Source organism: Lissotriton helveticus, chromosome 1_1 (genome assembly GCF_964261635.1).
Source record: "Lissotriton helveticus chromosome 1_1, aLisHel1.1, whole genome shotgun sequence".
Taxonomy (NCBI): Eukaryota; Metazoa; Chordata; class Amphibia; order Caudata; family Salamandridae; genus Lissotriton; species Lissotriton helveticus.
In genome coordinates this window covers 132,933,912-132,960,584 of record NC_136057.1, presented here as the reverse complement: position 1 = coordinate 132,960,584, position 26,673 = coordinate 132,933,912, and the positions used below count along the sequence as shown (strand labels likewise).

Here is a 26,673-nt window from a genome sequence, read left to right as displayed (position 1 = left end):
AATGGCCTGTTATGTTTGTCATTCGCATTTTATCACGCACACTATAGTATAAAACATGGATCAATGTGGGTCAGCCCGTTTTAACCATTTCAAAAATATTTTTGAAGGCCCAGGTGCTTCTCCAGCAATAACTTTTTGCAAAATCTTGTTAATTTTTTCTGTCCGTGTGAGCTGCATTCAGTCGTCTGTGTTATGTCTATACTAATGGTCTTGATGATCGTTCGTCTCTCCCTTACAGATCAGGAGAGCTGGAGGAAGTCAACGCAACACTAAGGATCACAAACAGCCCCTCAGTAGTGCACAATGACGATTCTTACAGGGCACAGCTGCGGGACTGATTGTAGGTCCTTTGAATTAGTATTCATGTTAATTGCAGCGCACCTGGGCGCTACAATTAACATGAATACTAAAGGTTCACAATCAGCCCCGCAGCTGTGCAGTGTAAGAAAAGGAATGCAGAGTGTCAGTGTTTGAGACTGCTTTTTTTTTCTTAATCTCCCACAACGAGGAAATGGCACTTTTTCACGCCGCTCGCATTTTAAAAGCGGCGGCGCGAACGGTGTTGTGGGAGTGCGAGCTAAATTCAGCACACTGCGCTCTTAGGGTGACTCATGTGCTCGTGCGCTCACCCGCGCAGCTTGTTGGGAACAGTGGTCATAACATCCACTGATAGAACACAATCACCAGATGCCCACCATATACACATCTAGAAGAACATGACAACCACTGATAACAATACAAAACAACGAGCATCTAAACAATAGCTGATGTGCAAAATACACATCTAGAACCACACACCAAGCATTGATAGAAGACAATGGCCAGATGTGCGCTATGCACACATCTAGGAGCACACAACAGCCAGTGATAGAAAACAATGGCCAAACATGCACTATACACACATACAGGAGCATACAACTGCCACTGATGGAAAAGAATAGCCAGACCTGAACTATACACACATCTAGGGGCATACGACAACCACAGATATGAAACAATGGCCAGATGTGCACTATACACACAACTAGAAGCACATAACCACCAATTGAAAACGATGGCCAGACGTAAGCTATACACACATCTAGCAGCAAACAACAACCACCTATAGAAAACATTGGCCAGATGTGCACTGTACACACAACTAGAAGCACATAACCACAGATAAGAATCAATGGCCAGATGGGCACCATACACACATACAGGAGCACACAACAGACAATGATAGAAAAAATGGGCAGACGTGCACTATACACACAACTAGAAGCACACAACAACTACCGATAGGAAATAATGGTCAGAAGTGCACTATCCACACATCTAGGAGCACACTACTGCCACTGATAGAAAACAATGGGCAAAAGTGCACTATACACACATACAGGAGCACACAAATGCCACTGATAGAAAAGAATGGGCAGACGTGAACTATACACACATCTAGCAGCAAACAACAACCACTGATACAAAACAATAGCCAGACGTGCACTATAGACACAACTAGAAGCACATAACAACCACTGATAGAAAACATTGGCCAGATGTGCACAATACACACAACTAGAAGCACACAACTGCCACTGATAGAAAACAATGGCCAGATGTGCACCATACACACATACAAGAGCACACAACAGCCACTGATTGAAAACAATGGCCAGATGTGCACTATACACAAATACAAGAGCACACAACTGCCACTGATAGAAAACAATGGCCAGATGTGAACTATACACACATACAGGAGTACACAAATGCCACAAATAGAAAAGAATGGCCAGACATGCACAATAAACACATCTAAGAGCACACAACAACCAACGGTAGAAAACAATGGCTAGAAGGAGCAGAATAAATTGCAAGACTAGTCTTCTTCGTACAGAAGATATCACTTTTTTTTTTTTTGCAGAGTTTTATATAGCGCGAACTAGAACCGAACCGAATGAGTTATCAGAGCGCTTTACATAGCACCAGTTACGTTACATGAGGACACACTTTCATTTTAGGCACGGGGAGATTACGTGATTTGCCCAGAATCACAGGGGGTTTTTGGCGTCGTTACCGAGACTCGAACCCAGATCCCCAGGTCCGAGGTCGAGCGCCTTAGCCGTTAGGCCAACCCCTCTCCCTAACATTGTGCGACAGACAAAAACATAGAGTCGATACAAAGACTTGGATCAACAATGCAATCTGCAATAATGCAAATACTCTACTTTTTACAAGGCGTTTTGAACCGATTATGCAGTGCACCAAACCAGGGGCTGGACCTTTCTAAGACTTGGATTAAAGTTAAAGGAAAAATAATTTGTAGATAAAATGCATTAATCTTTACCTCTCTTCGCTGTATCCTTTGAGAAAACTCTCTTCACTGTATCCTTTGAGACAACTCCCTTTACTGTAACGTTTGAGATGACTTGCTTCGCTGTATCCTTTTAGACAACTCTCTTTGCTGTATCATTTGAGAAGACTCTCTTTTATTGTATCTTTTGGGAGGACTCTCTTTGCTCTATCTTTTGAGGCGACTATCTTTGCATTATCTTTAAGATGACTCTCTTTACTGTATTCTTTGTGATGACTCTTCGCTGTATCCTTTGAGATGACTCTTTACTGTATCCTTTGAGATGACTCTCTTTACTGTATACTTTGGGATGACTCTCTTCACTGTATCCTTTGAGATGACTCTCTTTACTGTATTCTTTGGGATGACTCTCTTCACTGTATCCTTTGAGATGACTCTCTTTACTGTATTCTTTTGGATGACTCTCTTTACTGTATTCTTTGGGATGACTCTTCGCTGTAACCTTTGATCAATCAATCATATCATTTGTAAAGCGCCCTACTCACCCGTGAGGGTCTCAAGGCGCTGGGGTGGGGAATGCTGCTACTGCTCGAAAATCAATGGCTTGAGGAGTTTTCTGAAGGTCAGCAGGTCTTGGATCTGCCGTAGGTGGAAGGGGTGGGTGTTCCAGGTCTTTGCGGCAAGGTGGGAGAACGATCTGCCGCCTGAGGTCGCTCTTCGGAAGCGGGAGACTGTAGCGAGGGCGAGGTCGGCGGAGCGGAGCTTGGGGGTGGGGGTGTAGAAGCTGAGTCGTCTGTTGAGGTACGTTGGTCGGGTGTTGTGGAGTGCCTTGTGTTCGTGGGTGAGGAGCTTGAAGGTTATCCTCTTGTTGACCGGGAGCGAGTGCACGTCTCTCAGGTGGGGTGTGATGTGGCTGCGGCGAGGGATGTCTAGGATCAGGCGTGCAGAGGCATTCTGGATGTGTTGGAGCCGTCTCAGGAGTTTGGCCGAGGCTCCTGCGTAGAGGGCGCTTCCATAGTCCAACCTGCTGCTGACAAGAGCCTGGGTGACTGTTCTTCTCGTTTCAGTGGGGATCCACTTGTAGATCCTACGGAGCATGCAAAGGGTGTTGAAACAGGAGGAGGAGACGGCGTTGACCTGTTTAGTCATGGAGAGGGTGGAGTCAAGGATGACTCCTAGGTTGCGTGCGTGGTCGGTGGGTGTTGGAGCGGTTCCCAGTGCAGTCGGCCACCAGGAGTCGTCCCAGGCCGAAGGGTTGGGTCCGAGGACGAGGACCTCTGTCTTGTCCGAGTTCAGCTTCAGTTAGTTGTTCCTCATCCATTCAGCAACGGCCTTCATTCCTTTGTGAAGGTTGGTTTTGGTGGTGTGGGGTTCCTTGGTGAGAGAGAGTATCAGCTGGGTGTCACCGGCGTAGGAGAGGATGTTGAGGTCGTGCCGACGGGCGACGTGGGCTAGCGGTGCCATGTAGATGTTAAACAGGGTTGGGCTGAGGGATGAGCCCTGGGGTACGCCGAAGATGATCTCGGTAGCTTCGGAGCAGAAGGCGGACGCTCTGTGTTTTGCCGGAGAGGAAGGAGGTGGTCCAGTCCAGGGCCTTCTCTTGGATCCCACAGTTGTGGAGGCGTGTTCGTAGTGTGTGGTGACAGACCGTGTCGAAGGCGGCTGACAGGTCCAGGAGGATGAGGGCCGCCGTTTCTCCGTTGTCCAGTAGGGACTTGATGTCATCGGTGGCGGCAATGAGGGCAGTCTCGGTGCTGTGGTTGCTGCGGAACCCAGACTGGGAAGGGTCCAGGATGTTGTTCTCCTCGAGGTAGCGGGTCAGTTGTTTGTTGACGGTCTTCTCGATGACCTTTGCCGGGAATGGGAGCAGAGAGATGGGCCGGAAGTTCTTGAGGTCCTTGGGGTCCACCTTGGGTTTCTTGAGTAAGGCGTTGATCTCGGCGTGCTTCCAGCTCTCAGGGAAGGTTGCTGTCTCGAAGGAGGTGTTGATGACTTTCCGGAGATGGGGTGCGATGGATGTGCTGGCTTTGTTGAAGATGTGGTGTGGGCATGGATCTGACGGAGATCCGGAGTGGATGGTGTTACGACAACGCATGTCGTCACAACGTATAATCCATTACAACGCAATTACTATTCTAACTCCGCCGGGGCGTTACTTTGGGGAATGCGTTGTAATGGATTATGTGATGTAATGACATGCGTTGTAATGGATTTCGTGTTGTAAAACATTCATTGTAATGACACGCTTTGTAAAGCGTGCATTGTAAATGATGTTTCCCACCAGAGACAGGTCAGAGGTTACACCACACATAATGCAAGATATCCAGAGGGGAGGCATACTGCAGGGGCAGACCAGAGGTTACACCATCACAGATGTGCAACATATCCAGTTGGGGGGGGTGGGGGAGGAGGCATCCACCAGGAGCAGGTCAGAGGTTACACAACAGATGGAGCAAGTTATCAAGAGGGGTGGGGGCAGAAGACATACACCAGGACAGAGGTTTCATCACAAATAACACAAGGGGCCAGATGTAGGTAATTCTATTTTACCGACTCATAAATACCGAATTTTACCGATTCGGTATTTATGAATCGGTAAAATAGAAGTACCGAGATGTAGGTAAATCCAGATGTGGATTTACCCAATCTTTAAAAGTCGGTATTTACCGATTCGGTAAATACCGACCGGTAATGCTCCATTCATTCCTATGGGCTTTGAAGCCCATAGGAATGAATGGGGCATTACCGGTCGGTATTTACCGAATTGGTAAATACCGATTTTGACAAGGGTGCAGGGGGTGTCACTTTGACACCCTCTAGCACCCCCAAAAAAGGTACGGGGGCCATGTGGCAGGCATACCTGCCCTAAGGGCAGGTCTGCCTGGCATATGGCACAGGTGTGCATGCACACATGTGCATGCACACCTCAATCGGTATTTCACCATCAAATTGAATTTGATGGTAAAATACCGATTTCTTAGGCCTTGTGGGACTCATAAGAGTCCCAACTACATATCAATTTTATCGATTCTGTAAAAATACCGGTCGGTAAATTTACCGACCAGTATATTTACAGAATCGGTAAAATTACCGATTTGCCCCGTTTCTGTCCTCATACATCTCGGTAGCCAAATACCGGTCGGTAACGGCCGAATTCGGCCGTTACCGACCGGTATTTGGCTACCTACATCTGGCCCAGATATCCACGGGGGTAGTAGGCGCAGGAGGCATACACAAGGGCATGGTAGAGGCTTCACCGCAGACGGTGCAAGATGTCCAGAGGGAAGTATCTTAGTTTTGCAGTTCTGTAACTGAGTCAAGTGACCTTGTTTATTGCATTATGCTAGTTTTAGATATTCCATAGTAAAGTGTTAAAGACATAGGACCTGATTTAGAATTTAGCAGACAGGGTATCTCGTTAAAACACGGCAGATGTCCTGCCCGCTGGATTAAGACGGTCATACAACAGGGGCAGGTCAGAGGTTACACCACAGATAATGCAAGATAATCAGAGGGGAAAGGCGACAGGAGGCATACACCAGGGGAGGTCACAGCATACAGTGCAAGATATCAAAAGGGGAGCAGGAGGCATCCACCAGGGGCAGGTCAGAGGTTACACCACAAATAATGCAAGATTACCAGAGGGGAGAGTGGGCAGGAGACATGCAACAGGGGCAGGTCAGAGGTTGCACCACAGATCATTAAAGATATCCAGTGGGGGAGGGGGACAGCAGGCATAAACCAGGGGCAGGTCAGAAGTTACACCACAAATAATGCAAGATATCCAGTGGAGGAGGGGGCAACAGGCCTACACCAGGGGCAGGTCAGAGGTTTGACCGCAAATAATGCAAGATTACCAGAGGGGAGAGCGGGCAGGAGACATGCACCAGGGGAGGTCAGAGTTCCACCATAGATGGTGGAAGATATCGAGAGGGAGGCAGGAGGCATGCAGCAGGGGCAGGTGTGACGTTGCACCACAGATGGTGCATGATATCCAGAGGGGGGCAGGAGGGATATACCAGGGGCAAGTAAGAGGTTGCACCACAGATGGGGCAAGATATCCAGACAGGGGTAGGAGGCATGAACCAGGGCCAGGTCAGAGGTTACAACACAGAAAGTGCAAGATATCCAGAGGGAAGGGGGGGGCAGGAGGCATGCACCGGGGGCAGGCCAGGTTATGGAAGGTCTTCATTCTAAGAAGGACAACATTATTTACTCTCCCTCTCCCTCCCCAGTGACGACCCTGTCTCTATCTGGTACATGAGGCTTGAATTCAGACGGTGATGCAATAAAATGCACCGTTAAATCAACATGAATGGAGTGAAATAAAATACAAATAGAGGGTAGAAGATGGGTAATATCCACAACAATAACTACTGAAATTGAAAAATGATTTGCACAATTAACAAAAACCATTGCTATCAACTACAAAAAGAAGTAAAAGACATAGTCAATCCATTAGGTGAACAACAAGAACTATGTATTGCTCATGAAGTTGCCATCAGTATGGAGAGGTACCCTGGGGTCATGGGGAAAACAGGTGTGGAGAAGAAGCCAGAAGAGAGAGGCAGGACCACTCATGAGGAAGACAAGAAACCATGCCAGGGGCCATGTAGCCCTCCTACCTCTTCACCCTCTACCCTCCATCACTACCCCGGCAGTGCTGGCACACGGGGACTTCCTTTTACAGGAATGTAGAGTCATCTTTATTACAGCCAGGAGTTGACACTGCAAACTCTCTCTAGTCTGCTGTATTTGACAAGATATTTATTGATGAACTCTTGAATTGAGATAAATGGAGTTCTCCACCCTACTCGTGGTTTATCGAAAGTGGATGTCCACAGTACACAATGTGGCGGCCCTTACACTCCGTGCTGTCAAGTCCTTCGCCAGGGTTGCGTTCTGTTGGTCTGTGTATTTGTGGACCACTGAGTGATCGCAACTGTCATCAAAGATGTTGCCCTAGATACACACCCATTGCTAAACATCCATGGAATCACATAGTAGCCACTACATACAACTGCTCTCTGCGTTTTGGCACCGACATTATTTTATATATTTTTGAGGACATTTACACAAAATATCAGAGAAGATTATTGTGTGGACAAAATATTGTATCAAGAATATCGAGGACAGAAATATTGTGAAGGTAAGTTTCTATAGGTAAGCAAGTTTTTAGTATATATAACTCAACATATATGTACCTTGATGATATATACATCTTCAAGGTACGTAGATGCAGAGTTACGAATAGCAAATCTATGCTTACCTATTTGCACTTACCGTCTCAATATTTTTGCCCTCGATTATTTTTGACACAATATTCTGTCCACACAATATTTATGTTTCCGATATTCTACTAGTGATCTGTTTTTTAGGTAACCTAGAACAATGACTTGGAACCATAGATAAATATCAGCTAGGTCTGGCTAATGTAGGAAAAATATGTTATGTTATTTAATTATCACTGATTCAAAGCATATAAGTCCCAAAAGATCACTGAATGTCCTCACTGCTTACGTCTGAAAGAATGGCCTGAAAATTAACTTTTTAGAAAACCCAAATTAAAGTCTTTAGTACAACCAACTACCAGAAAAAATGGTATAATGGGGTGCCGCTCGTGTGGAGTATTTGCCCTGCTGACCTGCTCGCCACTGTCCTGGCTGGGAGCCAACGTCTGCTTGCCTGGGGAGACACCGCCTGAGAGTCCGGCCGCAGTGGAGGTGAGAGGCGCAGGCGAGCGGGACTGCGAGGACCAGCATTCCATTGGTCATCGTCAGCTGGTTCCTCTTCCCGCCGCGCCGCGCCCCCTCCCAGTGCCACGCCCCCTTGTTATACTTAGGTGAACTCGCCCACGCGCATCGCGGGACGCGCGCGGGGCGGTCACCGGGGCGAAGACCGGGCAAAGAGCGGGCCGTTCTAGGCCGTTAGAGGCCGGCAGAGACCGGACCGGGCCACCCCTCTGACGCCCCGGGCTTTCTTTAGCTCCCCTTACATACTCCATCATGGCGACCAGAACCTCACGAAGCAAGTCTGCCCAACAAGGTACAAGCACTCTGGATAAATTTTTCCCAAAGACGAGTAACCTAGCTAGTATATGCTCGTCAATCCCTGAGGCCCACCTCGAGATGGGCCCGGAAAGTGTGTTTCTGGATCAGGGGGATACCTTTTCTACAGATGCGAGTACACCGATCACACTGGATGCCACCCACATGTCACTACTGGACAGCATTGACCAGACGATTGAGTCGGTCCTTCAGCAGTTAAGAACTCCCTTGACGCAGAGGGACAGGAACTCTTCCCGGCTATCTGGGATCTCTGACCATACTACCATTCCGGAAAGCAGGGGAACAGTCCTGCAAGATGCAGGTCAGGCCGACTTGCCCATAGATGATGTAGGCAGCTTAGTAGAACACCCCCCCAAAAGGAAAAGGTCCAGGAAAGCAAAGAAGGCAAAGAGGGCCAAAGTGGACACAGTAGAGCTAAACCAGACTGACAGCATAGACATTTCTGCCTCTCCTGACCTCAACCTATCAGGGTCCAGGCCGATTCGCACGGGCTCTCCAGCTCTTGCTTCCCTACCCTTGCACACGGGCCCTTTTATTTTTGGTGGGGCAACTTCCACTTCTACTAGCACTGACTCATTAGTTAACACACTCACTGATATTATGAGGAACTTGTTAACCCCCATTGCAGCTAAACTGGACGCCATAGAGTCCAGATTGAAGGCCCTGGAAAGCAGTCATCTAAGGAAAAGCCCTGGGACAGACAGAAATGTGACTAACCTCCCTCCAGTCCCCCGGGCCTCCCTGGGGAATAGCCTGCGGTCCGTTACACCGTCACAGGGCGCTAATGCGGTGCTGCTAGGCACGGACGGTGCGCCTGTTCTGCAGGCGCCCCCTTTGTTGCCCTCGGCTCCCAGGCCCCCTGTTCCGGCCCCAAGGAGATCAAAGCAACTTCCAGCGCCACAGACTGGGGGAGCTGTGATCCCTACAAATGGCTCTACTGATGGTCCCGCTCCCCAAAGTGATAGGCGTAGGGTGGTCAACCTGCCTCCAGAAGCGGTCCCTTACACGGTAATCATGGTGGGAGTACCTGAGTTAACTGGTGATATGAGGGAGCCCCAAGACTCGTTACGCAACAAGGTGATAAGCTGGCTTAGCATCAACAGGCCGCTGCCTCCTAACCTGAAAGGCGAGGTCCTGATGGCTAGGAGGATCCCCTGGATTGGTCACACCCCAAAGAATAGGGCTGGGGATTGTATCATCATAAGTTTTAAAAGCCCCCACGTAGCCAACTACATTTCTAATTGGCTTGCTAGGCCTGACAAGTCCAACATAGAATTAGTCCCCCTCTCGTACTTCTACCCAAATGCAAGTAGCACAGAGGCAAGGGGGGAGAAGGGGTGGACTAGAGTGGGCTTTGCTGTGGATGGTTCACGCTACAGACCAAGGCACCACCTTCCACATGCCCAGGCAAACTTTATTCATCACAATAGATTCTCCTGCCTAGACCAGGTCGACTGACTACAAATCAGTGACACCTCGTCTGGCTCGGGAAAGATGGTAGATGAGGTTCGCAGGGGGGTGGGAGAGAGCAGAGCCCCTGCAGCTGAACCTGGCTCCCAGGTTAATGCTAAAGTTAAAGCGCAAAGTCGGGTGGGAATGACTGTAGCCCCCGTAATAGAATACGCCCCGCAGGTTAACGCTAGTGACCGACCACCTAACAGCGGTGACAGTCTGGGCTTACAGGGGACTTCTCACATCACCGGGGCTGGCCACATCCTGCAACCCGGGGGGGACGAGCTGGCTGGTCCACCTACCATCGTGCCAGGAATTTATCCACCCACCGTCCCTATGCAATCCCCCACTGTAGGTCAAGGTGCTCTACCCACAGACCAGGGCCTGAGAATTGTTTCGTGGAATGTAGCGGGTATTGCAAATAAGGAAGGCACACCGGAGTGGGACCATTTACTGGCCAGTAGCGACATCCTCCTCCTTCAAGAAACGTGGGCGCGGGACACTGTAATCAGGAATGGGTTTGATGTATTTGAGATTCCTGCCAAATGGGGGGGGAGGGGGAGGCCGTCGGGCGGGCTGGCAATCTGGATTGCGAGTCACACCGGATGTCAGGCGGAACAGGTACTTACGTCCTCGCAGGACATCCAGTGTGTTCGGCTCACATGGCCTGGCAAACCATCATGGGCCATTGTGAATGTCTACTCTCGACCGGTTGCCGCGCCTGTCGAATCCCCCACCCTAAACGACCTCTCCTCCTTCTTGGGGCAGCTGCCGGGAGACCTCAAGGTGGTGCTTGGAGGAGACTTCAACTGCCACTTTGAACCCCTTGAGGGCATGTCGGAGGGTGCCCTCACGGCTGAAGATGACCATTGGGGAGTTCCACCCTCGTCCTCCCCATATCCTAAAGCCTGGTCCCCCCTTGTAATACAACTTATGTCCCTTACCCTGAACTACGCACTGAGGGCTTGTAATGGGCGCACCATCTCCGATACTCCCTCAGTGTGCACTTTTAATAGGAGGGGTCATGAGTCGAGGCTAGACTACATCATGGTGGATATCTCACTCTGGCCTAAAGTCCACGATTTCAGGGTAATAAACAGGTCAGATAGCGATCATAATGCCCTGTGTTTAAATATCCAGCGGCCTCCCCATGTAGCGGGAACAGTGATAGAAAACTCAGGGGGAGAGGAGGGGGATCTGGTTCTTACAACCAGCAGGCGACGGGTTAAGTGGGGAAAACTTGTGAGCTCAGAAGAGGCCATTAGCAAACTATACGGGTTGGCAATCCCAAGGTTTATGGAGGTGGATGCACTGCTAAACGCACCAAGAACCCCGGAATACAATGAGAAACTGGGTGATATCCACCAGGGTCTTGTAAGAGATTTGGCTGAGGTATTCCACCCGCTGGTGCCAAATAGAAAGAAAAAGACCCATGTTCCCACCTGGTATACCTCCTCTTGTAGGGCAGCAAAGTCTGAGCTCATTGCTGCAATAAAAGAGGGGTCAAACAAGGCCAAGGTGCGTGCCCATAGGAAACACTATAAAACAGTGATGGCGTCTGCCAGGACCGAGTGGGACTGGAACCACTGGCATGATCTTTGTGATGCCCTAAAAGTTAGGGATTCCCGTAAATTCTGGGCCCTTGTTAATAATGGCACAGGGGAACTCAAAAATGCAGTAGAACCCAATATTGCCCCCGAGGTTTGGGAGGCCCATTTCGGGGAACTTTATCAAGATACCAATCCTTGTCCTGTCACAGCTCTGGATGCACCTTGTGGCATACAGGACCGTGAATTGGAACTATCCCTGGGGGAAGTGGAGGCAGCCCTGAAGCAACTATCAGCGGGGAAGGCGCCGGGCCTAGATAGGCTACCTGGGGATTTGTTTAGGCACCATCTGGACATCTGGGGCCCATACCTCCTTATTCTTTTTAATGCCATCTTAGGAGGTATGTCAATCCCCAAGTCGTGGCTGGGGGCAGAGATTGTTCCGATCCACAAGAAGGGATCTACTCTGCTCCCCGCCAACTACAGGCCCATTAGCCTAATAGATGTCCCCCAAAAGCTCTTTGCGCGCCTCATCCTTAATCACCTCCTGGACTGGGTGGAGGAAAATGACATCATGACTCCCCTTCAGGCTGGCTTCAGAAAGAACACGTCGACCATGGATCAGATCTTCCGCCTTCTTCTCCTATATTGGAAGACTGTCACCATAGAGGGTGGAAGACTGTACATGGTCTTCGTGGATCTGAGGTCAGCCTTTGACCTAGTCCCTAGAGGGAAACTTTGGGAGGTTTTGCAGAAGCTAGGAGTGCCCCCACACCTTCTTAGTACTATCATCAGGCTCCACGAGAACAACTATGCCCAAGTAAGGTGTGGGAGGGATGGTAAGCTCTCAGGCAAATTCCCTGTCCTTAGAGGAGTCAGACAGGGCTGTGTCCTGGCGCCAACCCTCTTCTGCCTCTTCATTAACAGTGTCATTCAACATCTTGACACTGTCGAGGACAATGACGCCCCGGTTTTGGCAGGCAGGAGGGTTCCGGCAATCATGTTTGCTGATGACACCCTCCTGCTTTCCAAATCCCCCATGGGGATCCAGAGGATTGTAAATGGTTTTGGCCTTTTCTGTCGGCAACACGGGTTGGAGGTCAACACAGAAAAAAATAAGTTTATGATCTTCAACCCCCCTGCCAGAACCAGACCCAACCCAAAACTGGGGGAAGTTAGTCTTGAGAGGGTCTCGACCTTTGTCTATCTGGGGGTAACATTACAAGAAAACCTGGCCTGGGACTGCCAGATAGCGAGATCAAGGCTGAAGCTATCCCAGCTAGCGGGCGCACTCCTGAAGGTGGCAAATAAATCCACCTTTAAGCCTGTAAGCCCGGCCCTTGAAACCTATAGAACTCAAGCGAAGGCAGCAGCCATGTATGGCAGCGAGCTGTGGGGTTACAAAGCAGGGAAGGCATTGTTAGCGGTGGAAAATACATTCTTGAGACGCCTACTTGCTCTCCCGCAGGGAACGCCACTCCTCCCCCTAAGATTGGATTTGGGCCTACACTCCATCGCTGAAGATCTTCTATCCAAACCCGTGAAGTTCTGGCATCGGATATGGTCCACTGAGGAACTGTATCACTATAAACAGGACCTTATCCATGTACTGAGGCTGAATGGCAGTAACAAAATCCCCTGGCTGGCTTTTATTAAATCAGAATTGTCCAGTTTGAACTTGCCAGACCTCTGGGATGATCCAGTTCAGGGTTGTCAAAGGATCACACGCAAAACTCTTGCCCAGCTGTACAAAAACAAAAATCTGGCTGACATGGACAATGCTCATAGTACCGGCACCCTGACGAGTCGTTTTATGGAGTCCAAAAATTCTTACCTCTTTGAACTTTTTATGGATTTTATTTTTCCTCTTTTGGCAAGGAAATTGTTCCTGCAATGGAGGTTTGGCACACTCCCCACCAAAGTATTTACCCACAAATGGCTCACTGGGGGTGACAAATTCTGTCCTTGTTGTAAAACCAAGAACGAAGATGATCTGCACATAATGTTTGTTTGCCACGCATACCAAAATCCCAGGAAGCGTTGGATTGCACCGCTGTGCCGAAACCTGGGTTTTCGGGAATACCTACAAGCATACAGGGTTATGAAAACCAATACCCTGGGACATATTGTCTTTGCGGTATCAAAATTCCTAATGGCAGCTTGGTTAATAAGGAAGAAAATGTCCCCCTGAACTGGTGCCACTGTGTTTCCTTACCTCATGCAGACCTTCTAGCCTTTTTATATGTAAATATTCTCTAATACATGCATTCCATTTTACTGTGTATTTATGTACTGTATTTTATTGCATCTTTTATGGCCCATGTGGCCGAAATAAAGAATTTTTGGAATTGGAATTGGTATAGTCTGAATTGTTTTATTACAAAAATTTTACCCTACCCATTCCCCGACCGCCTCTCAGCTCGCATCTAGCTGGAGCTCCAACCTTGGTTACTGAAATTATAGGTTGTATTGTCAGAACTGGATCCAGCAGTTCAGCCTGTGAGAGGATCTGGTAGGTCACAATAGATCACCTGTGAGAGTCAGATTGAAGCTGAGGTTTACCGCTCAGAAGATGTCCAGGCTCTTTTCACAGGGAGCAGAGTGTTCACCATGTATGGTCAGTATCAGAACATAGTCCTGCATCTGAGGATCTATGAGCAGGTCAAATGTCCAATTTGATCAAACATTATTGAGGAAGAGAATTCGGCGGCGAAGACCAGCTGAAAAGTATCTTAGTTTTGCAGTTCTGTAACTGAGTCAAGTGACCTTGTTTATTGCATTATGCTAGTTTTAGATATTCCATAGTAAAGTGTTAAAGACATAGGACCTGATTTAGAATTTAGCAGACAGGGTATCTCGTTAAGACACGGCAGATGTCCTGCCCGCTGGATTAAGACGGTCATTGATAATGAACCTAAAATGGACATGTAAAGCCAATATGCTCCATAGACAGCAGAAAGCATAACCATGAACCATTGTAAGCCTGATCCATTATCAAGACTGATTGGACATTTTGGAAATTTTTTAACGAATGTGACAACTTTATGTTTTTTTTGGTGTGTTTGGAAGAGTTACTGTAAATGCAGTTGTTTTGTCATTGATATGCTTTGCTTCGGTGCTGTAATTTTATACTTTTGAAAAGTAAAACCTACCTTCATGTAGTTTGCCAGGTGGAATGAAAAGGGGTCCTGGGGGCTCTCCACCATGATGCAGGCCCCCATGTTGGAAGTCGTGTTGTGCATGTCGAACATCAAGTCATGAGCCTCCGGAGAGCCCTTTGGACCGTAGATTTTGTTGAGTTCCTTTGCTCGTTGCACCTCGTAGGGCTCGTCTTGGGAATCTGGAGCACTGCAAGAGAGGGCAAGGAAGATCGGGGAATAGGATCCTCACTTTTGGGGTACATGCCTTTTGGAGTACTATTAAAGAGTTATGCTTGGCCTGAGATTTAAGGGATAAAGTTATGTTAGGAAGTGAGCAGATTGGGCTATCACAGGTCCATTGAGGGCTGTGTGCTATTGGTGAGGGCCAGAGAGTGAGTGTGTATAGGTGTGTGTGTGTGTGTGTGTGTGTGTGTGCGTGAACATGGGATTTGTGGATGTGTATGTACGCATGAGCGTGGGCGGGTGAATGCGCGGTTGTGTGTCTGTGTGCTGTGCGTGTGTGGGTATGTGTGTGTATGTGGAATGTGCGGTTGAGTGCATGTGGGTGCTGTGCATGTGCGTGTGTGTCTCACTCCTGTGGCGAAGAGGCCGTCTTTGAGTGAGGTAGGTCACCCCAGACATGAGGCCAAAGGGGAAGAAGCAAAGTTTCTACAGAAAACAAGAAGCAAGAGAAACAGAGAAGTACTCACTCCAAGAACTCCATTTTGAAGCTGCGGTTCAGATCCTGATGAATGTACCGTACACACTTCTCCATGGCACGAGGATTGGCGATAAATGCGGTTGTACTGAATGTGGAACGGCACAACTCGGAAGGGTCTTTAATCCAGTGTTTGGCAAGGAAGACTCCCGACATTTCATTGCCATGTGTGCTCCCGCTCACAGCAACACGTGTCACTGGCTTCATGAGGACCTGAGATGCCATCCTACGAGCTGGATAGGACCCTAAAAAAAAAAAAGTTGCCACCACATAAGTGAAGACCATTGGCAACCCAGCATGAGTTTAATATTCCTACCATTGCTACATGGAGTAACCAATACACCATAAAGGCACCCATTTATTCTAGTCCAGGTCCCACCCAAACATATGGGACCTTGTAAGGTTAATGTGAGGTCAGTAATGCCCAGCAGTATATCTGTCAGCTGATCAGGGTCATCATTCGTGTGATACCAACAGTGATAGTTGGTGGCTCTTACTTGCAGGAATATCTCAGTGGAAGGCCCACCCGATAGAGGACCAGAGGACAAGCAACGGATGGGGTTAGGAGTGCAAAGGGGAATACACCATGGAAATTCAGTCCCTTCACCCTGTACCAAGGAATTTAGGGAGCCAGTGATGGAAGGCTGGGGGCCACTGGTGGGCTTCCCTAAGACAAACCAATGTGTGGGGAGCCTTTGGTAGGGGCAGGGGAGGGTGAGTAAGGGGTGGCCGACCTAAGCAACAATTTTAGGTTCCACTACTGCAATGCAAAGTTCAGGGCTCCAGTTACAGCTTTCAATCAATCACTCAATCGGGGAATTTTAGGATTGTAGGCGCGCTACTTAACCCTGACCGGCTCATGGCGCTGGGGGGTGGGGGGAGGGGGAAGCTGCCCCTGGTCAGTTGAAGAGCCAGGTCTTGAGGGTCTTCCTGAAGATGTGCATGGTGGGAGCACGTCTGATGTCGATCGGGAGCTCGTTCCAGGTCTTGGCCGTGATGTAGTGGAAGGTACTACCACCCGTTCTTACTCTGCGAATGAGCGAGGGCTCCGGCGAAGGCGAGGTCGGTGGATCGGAGGTTCCTATTGGGTAACTGGAAGGAGATTCTATCGTTGAGATATTGGGCTCCGGTGTGGTGGAGGCATTTGTAGGCGTGGGTGAGTATCTTGAAGGTTACTCTTGTCTCAACGGGAAGCCAGTGGAGGTTACGCAGGTGTTGGGTGATGTGTTCATGTGGAGGGATGCTGTGTTCATGCGGAGGGATGCTGAGGACGAGTCTGGCTGCAGTGTTCTGCAAGGTCTGTAGTTTGCAAAGCAGAGACGTGTTGATCCCGGCGTAGTCCTGTCTGCTGGTAATGAGAGCGAGGGTGACGGTCTTCCTTGATTCAGGGGGATCCCTTTGAAGTTCTTTCAGAGGTTGCGAATAGTGTTGAAGCAGGTGGAGGCGATGGTGTTGACCTGTCGGGTCATGGAGAGAGAGAGAGGAGTTGAGTACAATGCCAAGGTTTCAGGCATGGTCTGTGGGGCTATTGCCCAGAGTCACATGGTGCTGGGCTAACCTGCCGCCGGCGCTGGGGATCGAACCGTGATTCCCAGATTCCAGCATCAGTTGCCCTGGCCGCGGCGCCACACCACGGTTGACAAGGAGTTTTTAATAACAAGCTGACATGGCAGTAAAATTGCACACACAGGCTTTGCAGTGGCAGGGCTTAGACATGTTTAAAGTGCTAATTGGGTGGGAGGCACTATCAGTGCTACAGTCCCACTAGTAGTACTCAATTTTCAGGCCCAGGGTATATGTTATACCACTGTACCAGGTATTTACCAGGAAATTAAAGATTCCAGTTGTGTATACAATGTTACCATGTTCAGGGGAAGCGCATGCACTTTACCAATGGTCAGCAGTGGTAAAGTGCTCAGAGTCCTAAGTCTGACAAAAAGAATAAGCAAAAAGAGCAGGTAAGCAGGCAAAAAGTTTGGGGGAAGACCACCCTAAGGCTGACAGGTCTAATAGTATGGTATAGGATTCTGTGAGTCTGTTTGAGCATTGAAATTAGTTTGATCCCTATTGGAAACCCCTGGTCCAGCAGGGCACAAGAAGGAGAGCGAGAATAGTTTCTCAAACACTGGAAGTTTATCCCCTACATTCCTGTATGGAAGAGAGATGCTTACCAATGTAAAAAAGCCTGCTGTGAGAGACGCATATGAGATGCTCACAGAAGATTGGTATAGTGAGGTGTGCAGAATGAGATGTGTGGTAAAGCTCAGATATGAGGTGTTAGTGAAGAACAACAGAAACATTGTGTTCGAGTGTGAGGCTTACAAATGAATACAGAGGGTGGAAGGTAAAAAATGAGAAGTGCATGGGATGCACTACAGCACAAAACCTAGTTATAAGTTAGGCTCACAAAAACTATAAAAGGTTCAAAACTAGCAAATATGCCTTGCGCTAGGTTTATTCGAGCCAAAATATTGAGCATTTAATTGAAACAATGATTAAAAGCGGGGAGGCTGTGCTCAAGAGTATGATGATTTATTTACAAGGGACATTTGGAGAGCTGTGTGTTAACAGTGAAATATTCTTTGGGGAATAGTTATTGGTACCAAGAAAAAAGGTCAGATTAACAGGATAACTAGGATATGGGTGATGCTGCTCCAGAGGATGAGCCAGGGGAGTCCAACACCCATGATTTTGCATCTGAGCATGTCCAGGAGGAGGCTGAAGAGCCCTTACTGGAGAACTCTAGTCCCCAGAGAATAGCTCTAGTGGCTCACAGGGATGCCCTAGAGGTAGGACCCTATGTATTCCTCCTGGGAGGGCGCAGCGGGTTCAGGGGAGGTTCAGGTCCTTCTCAGTTAATTTAACCTCCTCTGCCACTTCAATAGGGACCTCTATCTCTACCGAGAGCTGAGACTCATGAAGGAACAGTTGGCCTTATATAAGGAACATCTAGAATCCCATGATTGCAGCACTAGTGAACCTATGGTCAGGGAACACTCCTTTGACACTAGGTACTTTGAGCAGGATTGTCTCTCCTTACCAGGAGGGTGATGGCATCCATAAGGGGATCACTGCCTTAGAAAGGGCCTGTAAAGTTCAGAAGGTTCCTCAGGGGCAGTGGGCAGCTATCCAGTGGCTCTCCTTTGCTAATAAAGGTAGAGACAAACTCTTGACTGTAAAGGAAGAAGATGCAGACAATTACAAAGTCTTGAAGAGTGCCCTCATAGATGGGTTAACCACTGAGCAATGGAGGGTTACGTTTAGGGATACATAGATGACACACACCCAAGACTGGACAGATTTTGTAGGTAGTGCTATCAAGAGTCTGGAAAGATGGCTTCGTGGAAGTAATGTGCATGATTATGAAGAACTGTACAATTTAATTGTGAGGGAGCACATCCTTAATACCTGTCAGAGTCAGCAACTGCAGTAGTACCTGGTGGACTCAGATCTGACCTCTCCCCAAGAACTGGGAAAGAAGGCAGACAAGTGGGTTCGCACCAAATCATGGTGGTGGTGGCTAGAAGAAGCAAGATTCTTCTAAGGCCCAAGAGAAGGGTGGGGAGAAATCTAAATAAAAGAAAGAGTCTTCTGAAGATCCCCAAAAATCTTCCTCTGGGGGTGGGTACCAATCTTCTTCTTCCTTTAACAAGAAACCTTGGTGCTATTTGGGTAAGAAAGACGTCCATAGGGCAAAGGATGCCTTTTTCTAGCACCAATACTGCTACTACTACTCCTAAACCCTAGAAGTAGCACTGGTAGTAGTAGTGCCCCCAAGAGTTTAGCTGGGTTAACCTTGCATACTGCAGTGTGTTCTGGCCTAGTCAGGACATCCACTCAGGCTGTTTTAGTCTGTGATGGTGACCTTCAGAATGCCACCCTTATATAAGTCCCAATAACAAGGGCAAATGCAGACAACAGTCTCCAGTCAATGGTCAGGGATATGTAGCTCACAGGGACACAGGTGCCAGTGTCACTATGGTGACAGAGAAACTTGTGTGCCCTGAGCAGATTCTACTTGGTCAGATTAACCAAGTGACCAATGCTAGCAATGTCAGGACAGATCATTCCATGGCAGTTGTTAATCTCAGCTGAGGAGGGGTAACTGGCACAGAGTTGTGATTTCCTCAGACTTACCTGTGGGATGCCTACTGGGCACTGATTTGGAAACTTCAGCCAGGTCTGAAGTGGAGTTCAGGACTTATGCAGACATTATGAGGATTTCAGCCAGTGACTCTGCTGTCACTAGGGCTCAGGCCAAGAGGTTAGGCACCGAGGGAGTCCTGGATCCTGAAACAATGGACCACCCAGCTCCAAAGAGAAGGAGTAGGAAGGGTAAAGATGTATCCTCCTCTCTGACTCCCAGTAAGAATCAGCCTCTGGAGAGGGATGATCTCAGTACATGTGAAGGAACTGTCCCAGAGGAGCTTCGGCTTGACACGGCACTGCTACTGGGGGCAGGGGGACCTTCCAGGGAAGGCTTGAGTCTGGAGCAGAAGGCCTGCCCCTCCCTTGAACAACTCAGGCAGCAAGCTGTAGCAGAGGAGGCAGGGAGTGTCAGTAACACTGGACTTCTTGGGAAAATAGGCTCCTGGGTTCTGTAGAGTAGAGACTCCAAGCTTGATGCCACCAGGAGGTTAGCCAAACCTCAGAAGTTCAGGGATTTCCTCGCACACAACATTCCCCTTGTAGGACATCTTGGGCAATGCAAGTCTTGAGACAGGATTGTCCCTCACTTTCACTGGCCCTACACGTCTGAAGACAGTAAGGAGTTTGTCACTCCTGTGTCGCCTACTAAGCCAGTTGTAAGTCAGGTGGCACTACAAAGGTCCTCTTAATTTCATACTCCAACACCGATTCTGGTGCTTGAAAGCATGATTCCATGTACTGGGAGACTCCTTAGAGGACCCCCTGTACTCCCGGTAACAGCCTTTCAGGGTCTGCCAGCAAGCTAGTGCTGCTGCTGTCCACAGACACAATTCTGCCCTCCTGCTGCTGTGCTCAGCTCGACCAGGGGAAGGTAGAACAATAGGATTCCTGTCACAGGCAGGTGTCACCACCTCCCAGACAGGACTTGGTGTATTGGGCTGGGGCGCTTTCCGGTACCACCAGACAGCTGTGAAAGGCATATTTGGTGCTTTCCTTGCTTATTAGTTTAGGAACCCTTGGTTCCAACTCTGATGAGAAACAGGACAAAAGACAGGGGAGAATCTTCCCCTCTGTCCAGCCCCCTCCTCTTGGAGGAACCTCCGAGTCATTCCAACACTTTCCCTAGGGTACTTAAGAGCACCCCTATGGGCCAGTCCTCAGATTCATTGTGGAACAAGACTCACCTCAGAAACCAAGCCACTCTTCGACCATCTGGATAATTGAACTTTGTTGGACTTCGACTGGAACAGAGTCCGCATCACGGAATAATCTCGTTGCTCCTGGTCTGGCTATTCTTCAAGTCTTCTGCGGACGTCTATGTCTGAGCTTCATCTAGGTTCTCCAGAAGGCCTGTGTGCAGCAAGGACAGCCAAAGTTATTTCCCTTGGAGTGAAGGAGTCACTTCCCTGCTTCTGCAGGCACCGCAACGAAGCTGAAGGATCAGCTGCTCCTGTCGTCCTACGGAATTCCTGAGGCCCAGCAACAAAAGTTGTGGTTCTGCAGCTCCCTGGAGGTCGGACTAGTCTTTTCTGCAATTTTGAGGACAGTATCCCTCCTGTGCCGGGTGTCGACTTGCCATGGCTAAGGCTTGCTGTCTCTGAACTCCAGAGATCTTCGGCCTACAAGAAGTTCCAGTCTACTGCACCTGATCCCTCGAAGATTAGCATCCTCACTGTATCCTCTGAACCTCCAGCTTTGAAGAGCTGCCTGAGGTTCTCTTGCGAATCCTGTGCCTTCAGCCTGTGGGTCTTCTTGAGGGCATTCCTTTGCTTCAGTTGGCTCCTATTTTTACTCTGGGCCTGCGCTCACTCTCCTGCACTTAGTGAGTCCCTTGGACCTTGCTGGTCTCAACGGTTGCAACTTTTTGCTTTCCATGCCAGTTGCGGCTATCAAGGCTTGTTGGTGCTTGCGCTGGACACCGACCTTCTGGACACTGACACCCAAGGTGGGACAGCTCGTCCATGGCTCCTTCCTCAGCGTTGTCTGGTCCGCACAGCTGCAGCGACAAGGTCACCATTTTCACTCTTGAACCTCCCGACATCAGTGAGCATTGTGCTTCCGTGCCTCCTGGTCACTATCGAGTGGCATAGACTTTGTCCCCTCTGCTTGCAGGTTCTCCTCTTCAGGAATCCAGTCTGGGATTCCACTGGACTCCTTCAAAGGCTTCTCCAGAGGCATCTTCTTCGAAGTCTTCCACTGTCGTCTATGGAAGATTCTGACGTGAATTCACCACCATGCACCCAGTTTCACTGGTGCATCCATGGTAGGGGTTGCTTTCAAACCTCTCATCTTCCAAATGAATTCTTTGGAGTCCGTTGGGAAGGGTCCTTCTTCTTTAAAACTGCAATGTGACTTCTACGTTGACTTCCATTGGGCACACAGCTGTGTTTTCACTCTGCACACATCCTCCGTGGAGTTTCTAACCCTGGGTGGTTCCTTGTGTCCCCAGCTATTTTGAGTCTTCTGGTCCAAGTCCTGTTCTTCTTTGCAGTTCACATTTCACATTTTATTAGTATATTCTTTGGTATCCCCCTCGAGACCAGTGTAAATTTGTGCTACTTACCTGATTAATTTTAAGTATTGTTGTGTCTATTGTTCAGTTGATATCTCTGGGTTGGTGATATGCCAATGGGTTAGTGATTGTGTTGCATAATAAATAGACTTATTTTTATAAACACTGTGTGGTTCTTTTCCACTTAATCTACACTATCTATTAAATGTGGTAAAACAAGCTGCTTTACACTCCTTCAAGACAAGCCTGGAGGCTGCTGTCCACAGCTACCAATTCAAGTGCTTTCTACGGTATCAAAGACCACTGAAATCCCCATAAGGGTTGCCTTGATTAGTGCAAGGGGCTTCACTCCTGAGAGTGTACATCATAGCCTCCTACAGCCACCAACACCAGTTTTCCGTTACACTTCTCCTACCTGGGCAGATGTCCAAAAAGAAGTGGGGCACTAACCAAGTTAGGCAGTATGTAAATGACATCACAGTGCATGACATCACAACCTATGACCTCACAGGAAGTGATATCACAAAAAATGACACCAGATTCTAAGGGAAGAGGATGTGGTCTAACGGTTAGAGCAGTCTACCTCGAAGCTGGGGAACCAGGTTTGAATCTCAGCAGGGACACTCAACATCCTGTGATTCTGGGCAAATCACTTAATCGCCCCCATGCCTACCAATAATTAATGCATGTGTCTGTAGCGTAACCAGTGCTCATATAAAGCGCTCTGATACCTTTAGGTCGAGTTTGCGCTATATAAAACTCTTTAAAAGTTTTTTTAAAAGACCTCACATACGTTAAGCAGGTCTATCATGCGTACATTTGAGCACATTACAATATTTAGAAAGTTCGATTTTGCGTCGCAGTTGTGCAAAAAAAGTTATGCAGCACTGGAGAAAGACCTAGGCCTCTACTTATACATTTACTTATTAAAACTCTACCAGAAAGAAATTGGCAACAAAGAGAAACGGGGCAGTAAGTCTGTTCTGCTTAATTGGTTGCAAAGTCTGCATTTTAAATTATCTTATGGAATTAAGGCACCTGCTGCATAGATCTTTATGTACCCAGTAAATCTCTCAGGAAACAAGAATGATGGTATGATAACTCTGGAGGTTAATGCACTTGCTGGAGAGACAGGTGTTTTGTCTAGTCCCAGTTTTGAATTAAAGTATCATAGAGAGTTACTATGTCTCCCCCAAAGCACATCATGTGACACACAGATGACGGATTTATAGTTTGTGTAGATGGGTAAGTGGGTTATTGCTTTTAACACAGAGATATTTTCGTTACTTGCAGTTCATAAATTGTAATACTTCTCATATAGCACAGTGAACTATGAAGGAAAGGACATGCAACTCCTACACCTTGCAACCCTCACTATCTTATGCAACACATCCTGTAAATTGATTTACACACAAGATTTATTGTAAATGTATAATGTGTATGTGTGATGTCAGGCTCTCCCACACCCTGGATTGAGTTGAGTTGTGCTATAAAAGAAATAAGACAAACTAGTGATATTTAAATTAATATTTGTGTAAATATTAGGACAGAGCAACACATCTGACACACCATAACCCAAGATGTTTGCTTAGACTATGATGCTATCTTGAGGTTCAACTGTTCAAAGAAACATTTCAACAAAACATTAGCCTTTGAGTGGCTGGATTGCAGTGTGAAACAGTCAAATAAAGGTAGGGTCTGGCTGAGGAGGGGCAGGATGCAGAGCGCAATCTACAAACTTCCTGAATACTCTCCCTTTGTCCTGGAAGTGCAGACTTCAGGCAGCCCGGGCTTCCAGGGCGAGGTGAGAAGAAAATCCTGAGTTTCACAACAAAAGGGAAGGTCAAAGGTCAAGTGCAGGGCCATAGGCACGTCAAAGACTTTAATAACAGAATTCTGCATGTCAAAATACTAGTTTTTTTTAAGCGTGCCAATGGCCATGCAACTGACAGAAGAGAGATGGCAAAGTCTTTTGTCCATTTCACCCCGCCACCCCCTGCCACCCCAATACAAAATCTGGGTGATATATCCCCCGCACCCTCACGCTTTCTACGCCCATGTGGTGCAGCCCTGTCTGTGATGTGGTGCAGGTGACGCCAGTTCCGGCGCATGACACCTGGGTGACAGGTACACAAATTCAACACCGTGGTATTGGGAGATATTTTTGTAAGTTCATTAACTTACCTTCTAATTGGTGATTCAGCAGGAGATGCCCTCGCTCTGGTGCGGTGTCCCGGCTGGGACAGCTCCCATCCAGAAGGACAGAGCAGTCCACCCCCGGAGAGCAGAGATCCGCCCCGTCTGGAGTTAACCCGCCTCTTTCTGTGGCCGAAGCCTGGCTGCTCCGTGCCTGCCTCGGGCTTGTTTGTGACTGCTTAACTTTTAACACCACAAAAGCAAACACAGCTGGCCCCAGGCAGGCACTCGAAGAGAAGCTGCTTCTGCTGGCTTGGCATACACCCAGATCACCACAAAAAGCACCTGGAACCAGGCAGCGCCAGGAAGTATGATCTGGGAGGCCCATGAGGAAGCATGGGCGGGCCAGAGCCTCTGGGTGTGTGAGTGCAGGGTCTGGGCGTGTGGGATGGCCTTGCATGGATGTGAGCTGCATACCACCTGCTGACGGGTTCTGTCTTTTCGCTTAAATTGTGTATTTCTAGAAGTTTGTGCCTATGGTCTGGATCCCTTCTGCTCTCTCCACCTCACCCTCGTTTCTCGGTGTCTCTCCCTCCTCTCTCCTAACTTCATTCTGTTGTCCTACTCACCTCACTCTCTTCCTCCACCCACCTCACTCTCTTCACCTGATGCTGGCCTTTTTCTATCTTATCCAAATGATTCCCTGCTGCGCCATTCTCTTTCTCCACTTCATGCTAGATTTTTCTCACCTCACCCTCCTACCTTTCTACCTAATCTTAGTGTCCCTCTCACTTGACATCATCCTTCACTATGTGTCAATGTACTCTCACTCCACTTTACCCTTCCATCTCCATCTCACACTTCTCTCTCTCCTTCCTCACCCGTACCTGTATGGTTGTCTGTCTGGGACGGTTTGGGTGTGTGTGGCTGCCTGTATGGATGAGTGAGTGGGTGCATGGGTTAGTATGTACGTGTGTGATGGTCAGAAGAGTGAGTGAGTGTTTGTATAGCTGTGGTTGAGTGAGTGGGTGTGTCAGTGGTAAATGGGTGAGTAACTGGGTATGTGAAAGGCAGTATAGGTGAGTGATAAGGTTTATGAGTGGCTGTATGGGTGAGTGAATGTGAGAGTGGCAGTATGGGGGAGTGTGTGGTTGTGTCAGTAACTATAGGTGAGTGAGTACGTGTTAGTATCTGTATGAGCAAGTGAGTGGGTGTGTATCTTTACAGGTGAGAAAGTGGCTGTGTGATTGTATGGGTGAGTAACTAGGTATGTTAGTAGCTCTGTGAGTGACTGACTCATTGTGTGAGTGGCTGTATGAGTGGATATGTCAGTGGCAGTATTAGTGAGTGAGTGGGTGATTGAGTGGCAATATGGGTCGGTCAGTGAGTGGATGTGTGCGTGTGTGTGTGTGTGAATCTATGAATCAGTGAGTGGGTGTGTAACTACTGGTACTGGTCTGTGAATGGTTGTGTGGGAGTGGAAGTATGAAAGGTTCTATGGAGGTGTGAAAGGGTGCATCAGTGATTCTGTGGATGATATCATCAGTGACATCATCTGTGATGTCATTCTAGAAGTCATCAGTGATGTCATCAGTGATGTCACTGACCAGGTCTCAAGTGATATAATATGTGAGGTCATAAGCAGTGCATTGCGAGAGTGCTATAGCTAACTAGAACTGCTGAATTTGACTGGTTTTCTACAAGTAAAACCTGGGCCGAACTATAACATCTGTATAACCTTTGTTTTTTTTGAGTGAATTTCTATGTTTTTTTAACTAGTAGCTGTGTTTGCAGAGTGGTGGAGAAAGGGGGCGGGGCCTACAACTAGTTCTCAGCAATTCTGCTGTCTGAGACTTACTCAAAGTAACATAAGGGGTTCCTGGCTCCCAAGTATTCTCAGCATCCAAGAAGACTTCATCACCCAACCAGCTGCGCGTTGAGGTGCTCTTGCAGAATGGTGGAGAAAGGGGCCATGGCCTCTGACAACCTCTCAGCATTACCGCTCTGTGGCACTTATTGAGGTAACAGGAGGGGTAGTTGGCCCCCAAAGAACCTTAGCAGCCAGGGGGCTTCATCCCCCAACCAGCAGTGCACCAGGAGGTGTGTTTGCAGAGTGGTGGAGAAAGGGTGTGTGGCCTCCAAAGACCCCTCAGTATTCCCATAGTGTGGGACTTACTAGAGGTAACAGGAGAGGTAGTTAGCCCCCAAGTACACTCTGGAGCAAAGCAGACTTTATCCCCAACTAGTAGTGAGCCAGAAGGCGCGTTTGCAGAGTGGTGGTAAAAGGAGGCGTGGCCTCCGACCACTCGTCAGCAATCCCGCTGTGTGGGACTCACTGGAGGTAATAGGAGGGGTGTCTGCCCCCCCCCCCCCAAGGACCCTCGGGAGCCAAGGAGACGTCATCCCCCAACAAGTAGTGCGCCAGTAGGCATATTTGCAGAGTGGTGGAAAAAGGAGCAAGGCTTCTGAAAACCTCTCAGCAATTCCACAGTGTAACAGGAGGTCTTGTGGTTCCCCAAGGACCCTCAGCAGCCAAGGGGACTTCATTCCCTAACCAACAGTACACCAGGAGGCGAGTTTGCAAAGTGGTGAAGAAAGAAGGTGGGGCATCCAGTGTCCTGCCAGTCTTTTATTTTTATTTATTTGTTATTGTTT

General features: G+C 48.3%; 1 protein-coding gene across 5 annotated transcripts in view; it reads right to left on the bottom strand.

The window, feature by feature from the left end:
* Positions 1 to 26,673, bottom strand: part of LOC144770299 (N-acyl-aromatic-L-amino acid amidohydrolase (carboxylate-forming)-like) — a 370,744-nt gene that overhangs the window by 208,874 nt on the left and 135,197 nt on the right. For all 5 annotated transcript variants that reach the window (XM_078654826.1, XM_078654980.1, XM_078654905.1 and 2 more), the window contains 2 exons: positions 15,214 to 15,466; positions 14,516 to 14,711 (listed from right to left, as the gene is read on the bottom strand). In XM_078654826.1, the coding sequence (XP_078510952.1) occupies positions 14,516 to 14,711; positions 15,214 to 15,446 (429 nt within the window). In that variant the 5' untranslated portion in view covers positions 15,447 to 15,466. The remainder of the gene's footprint in view (positions 1 to 14,515; positions 14,712 to 15,213; positions 15,467 to 26,673) is intronic.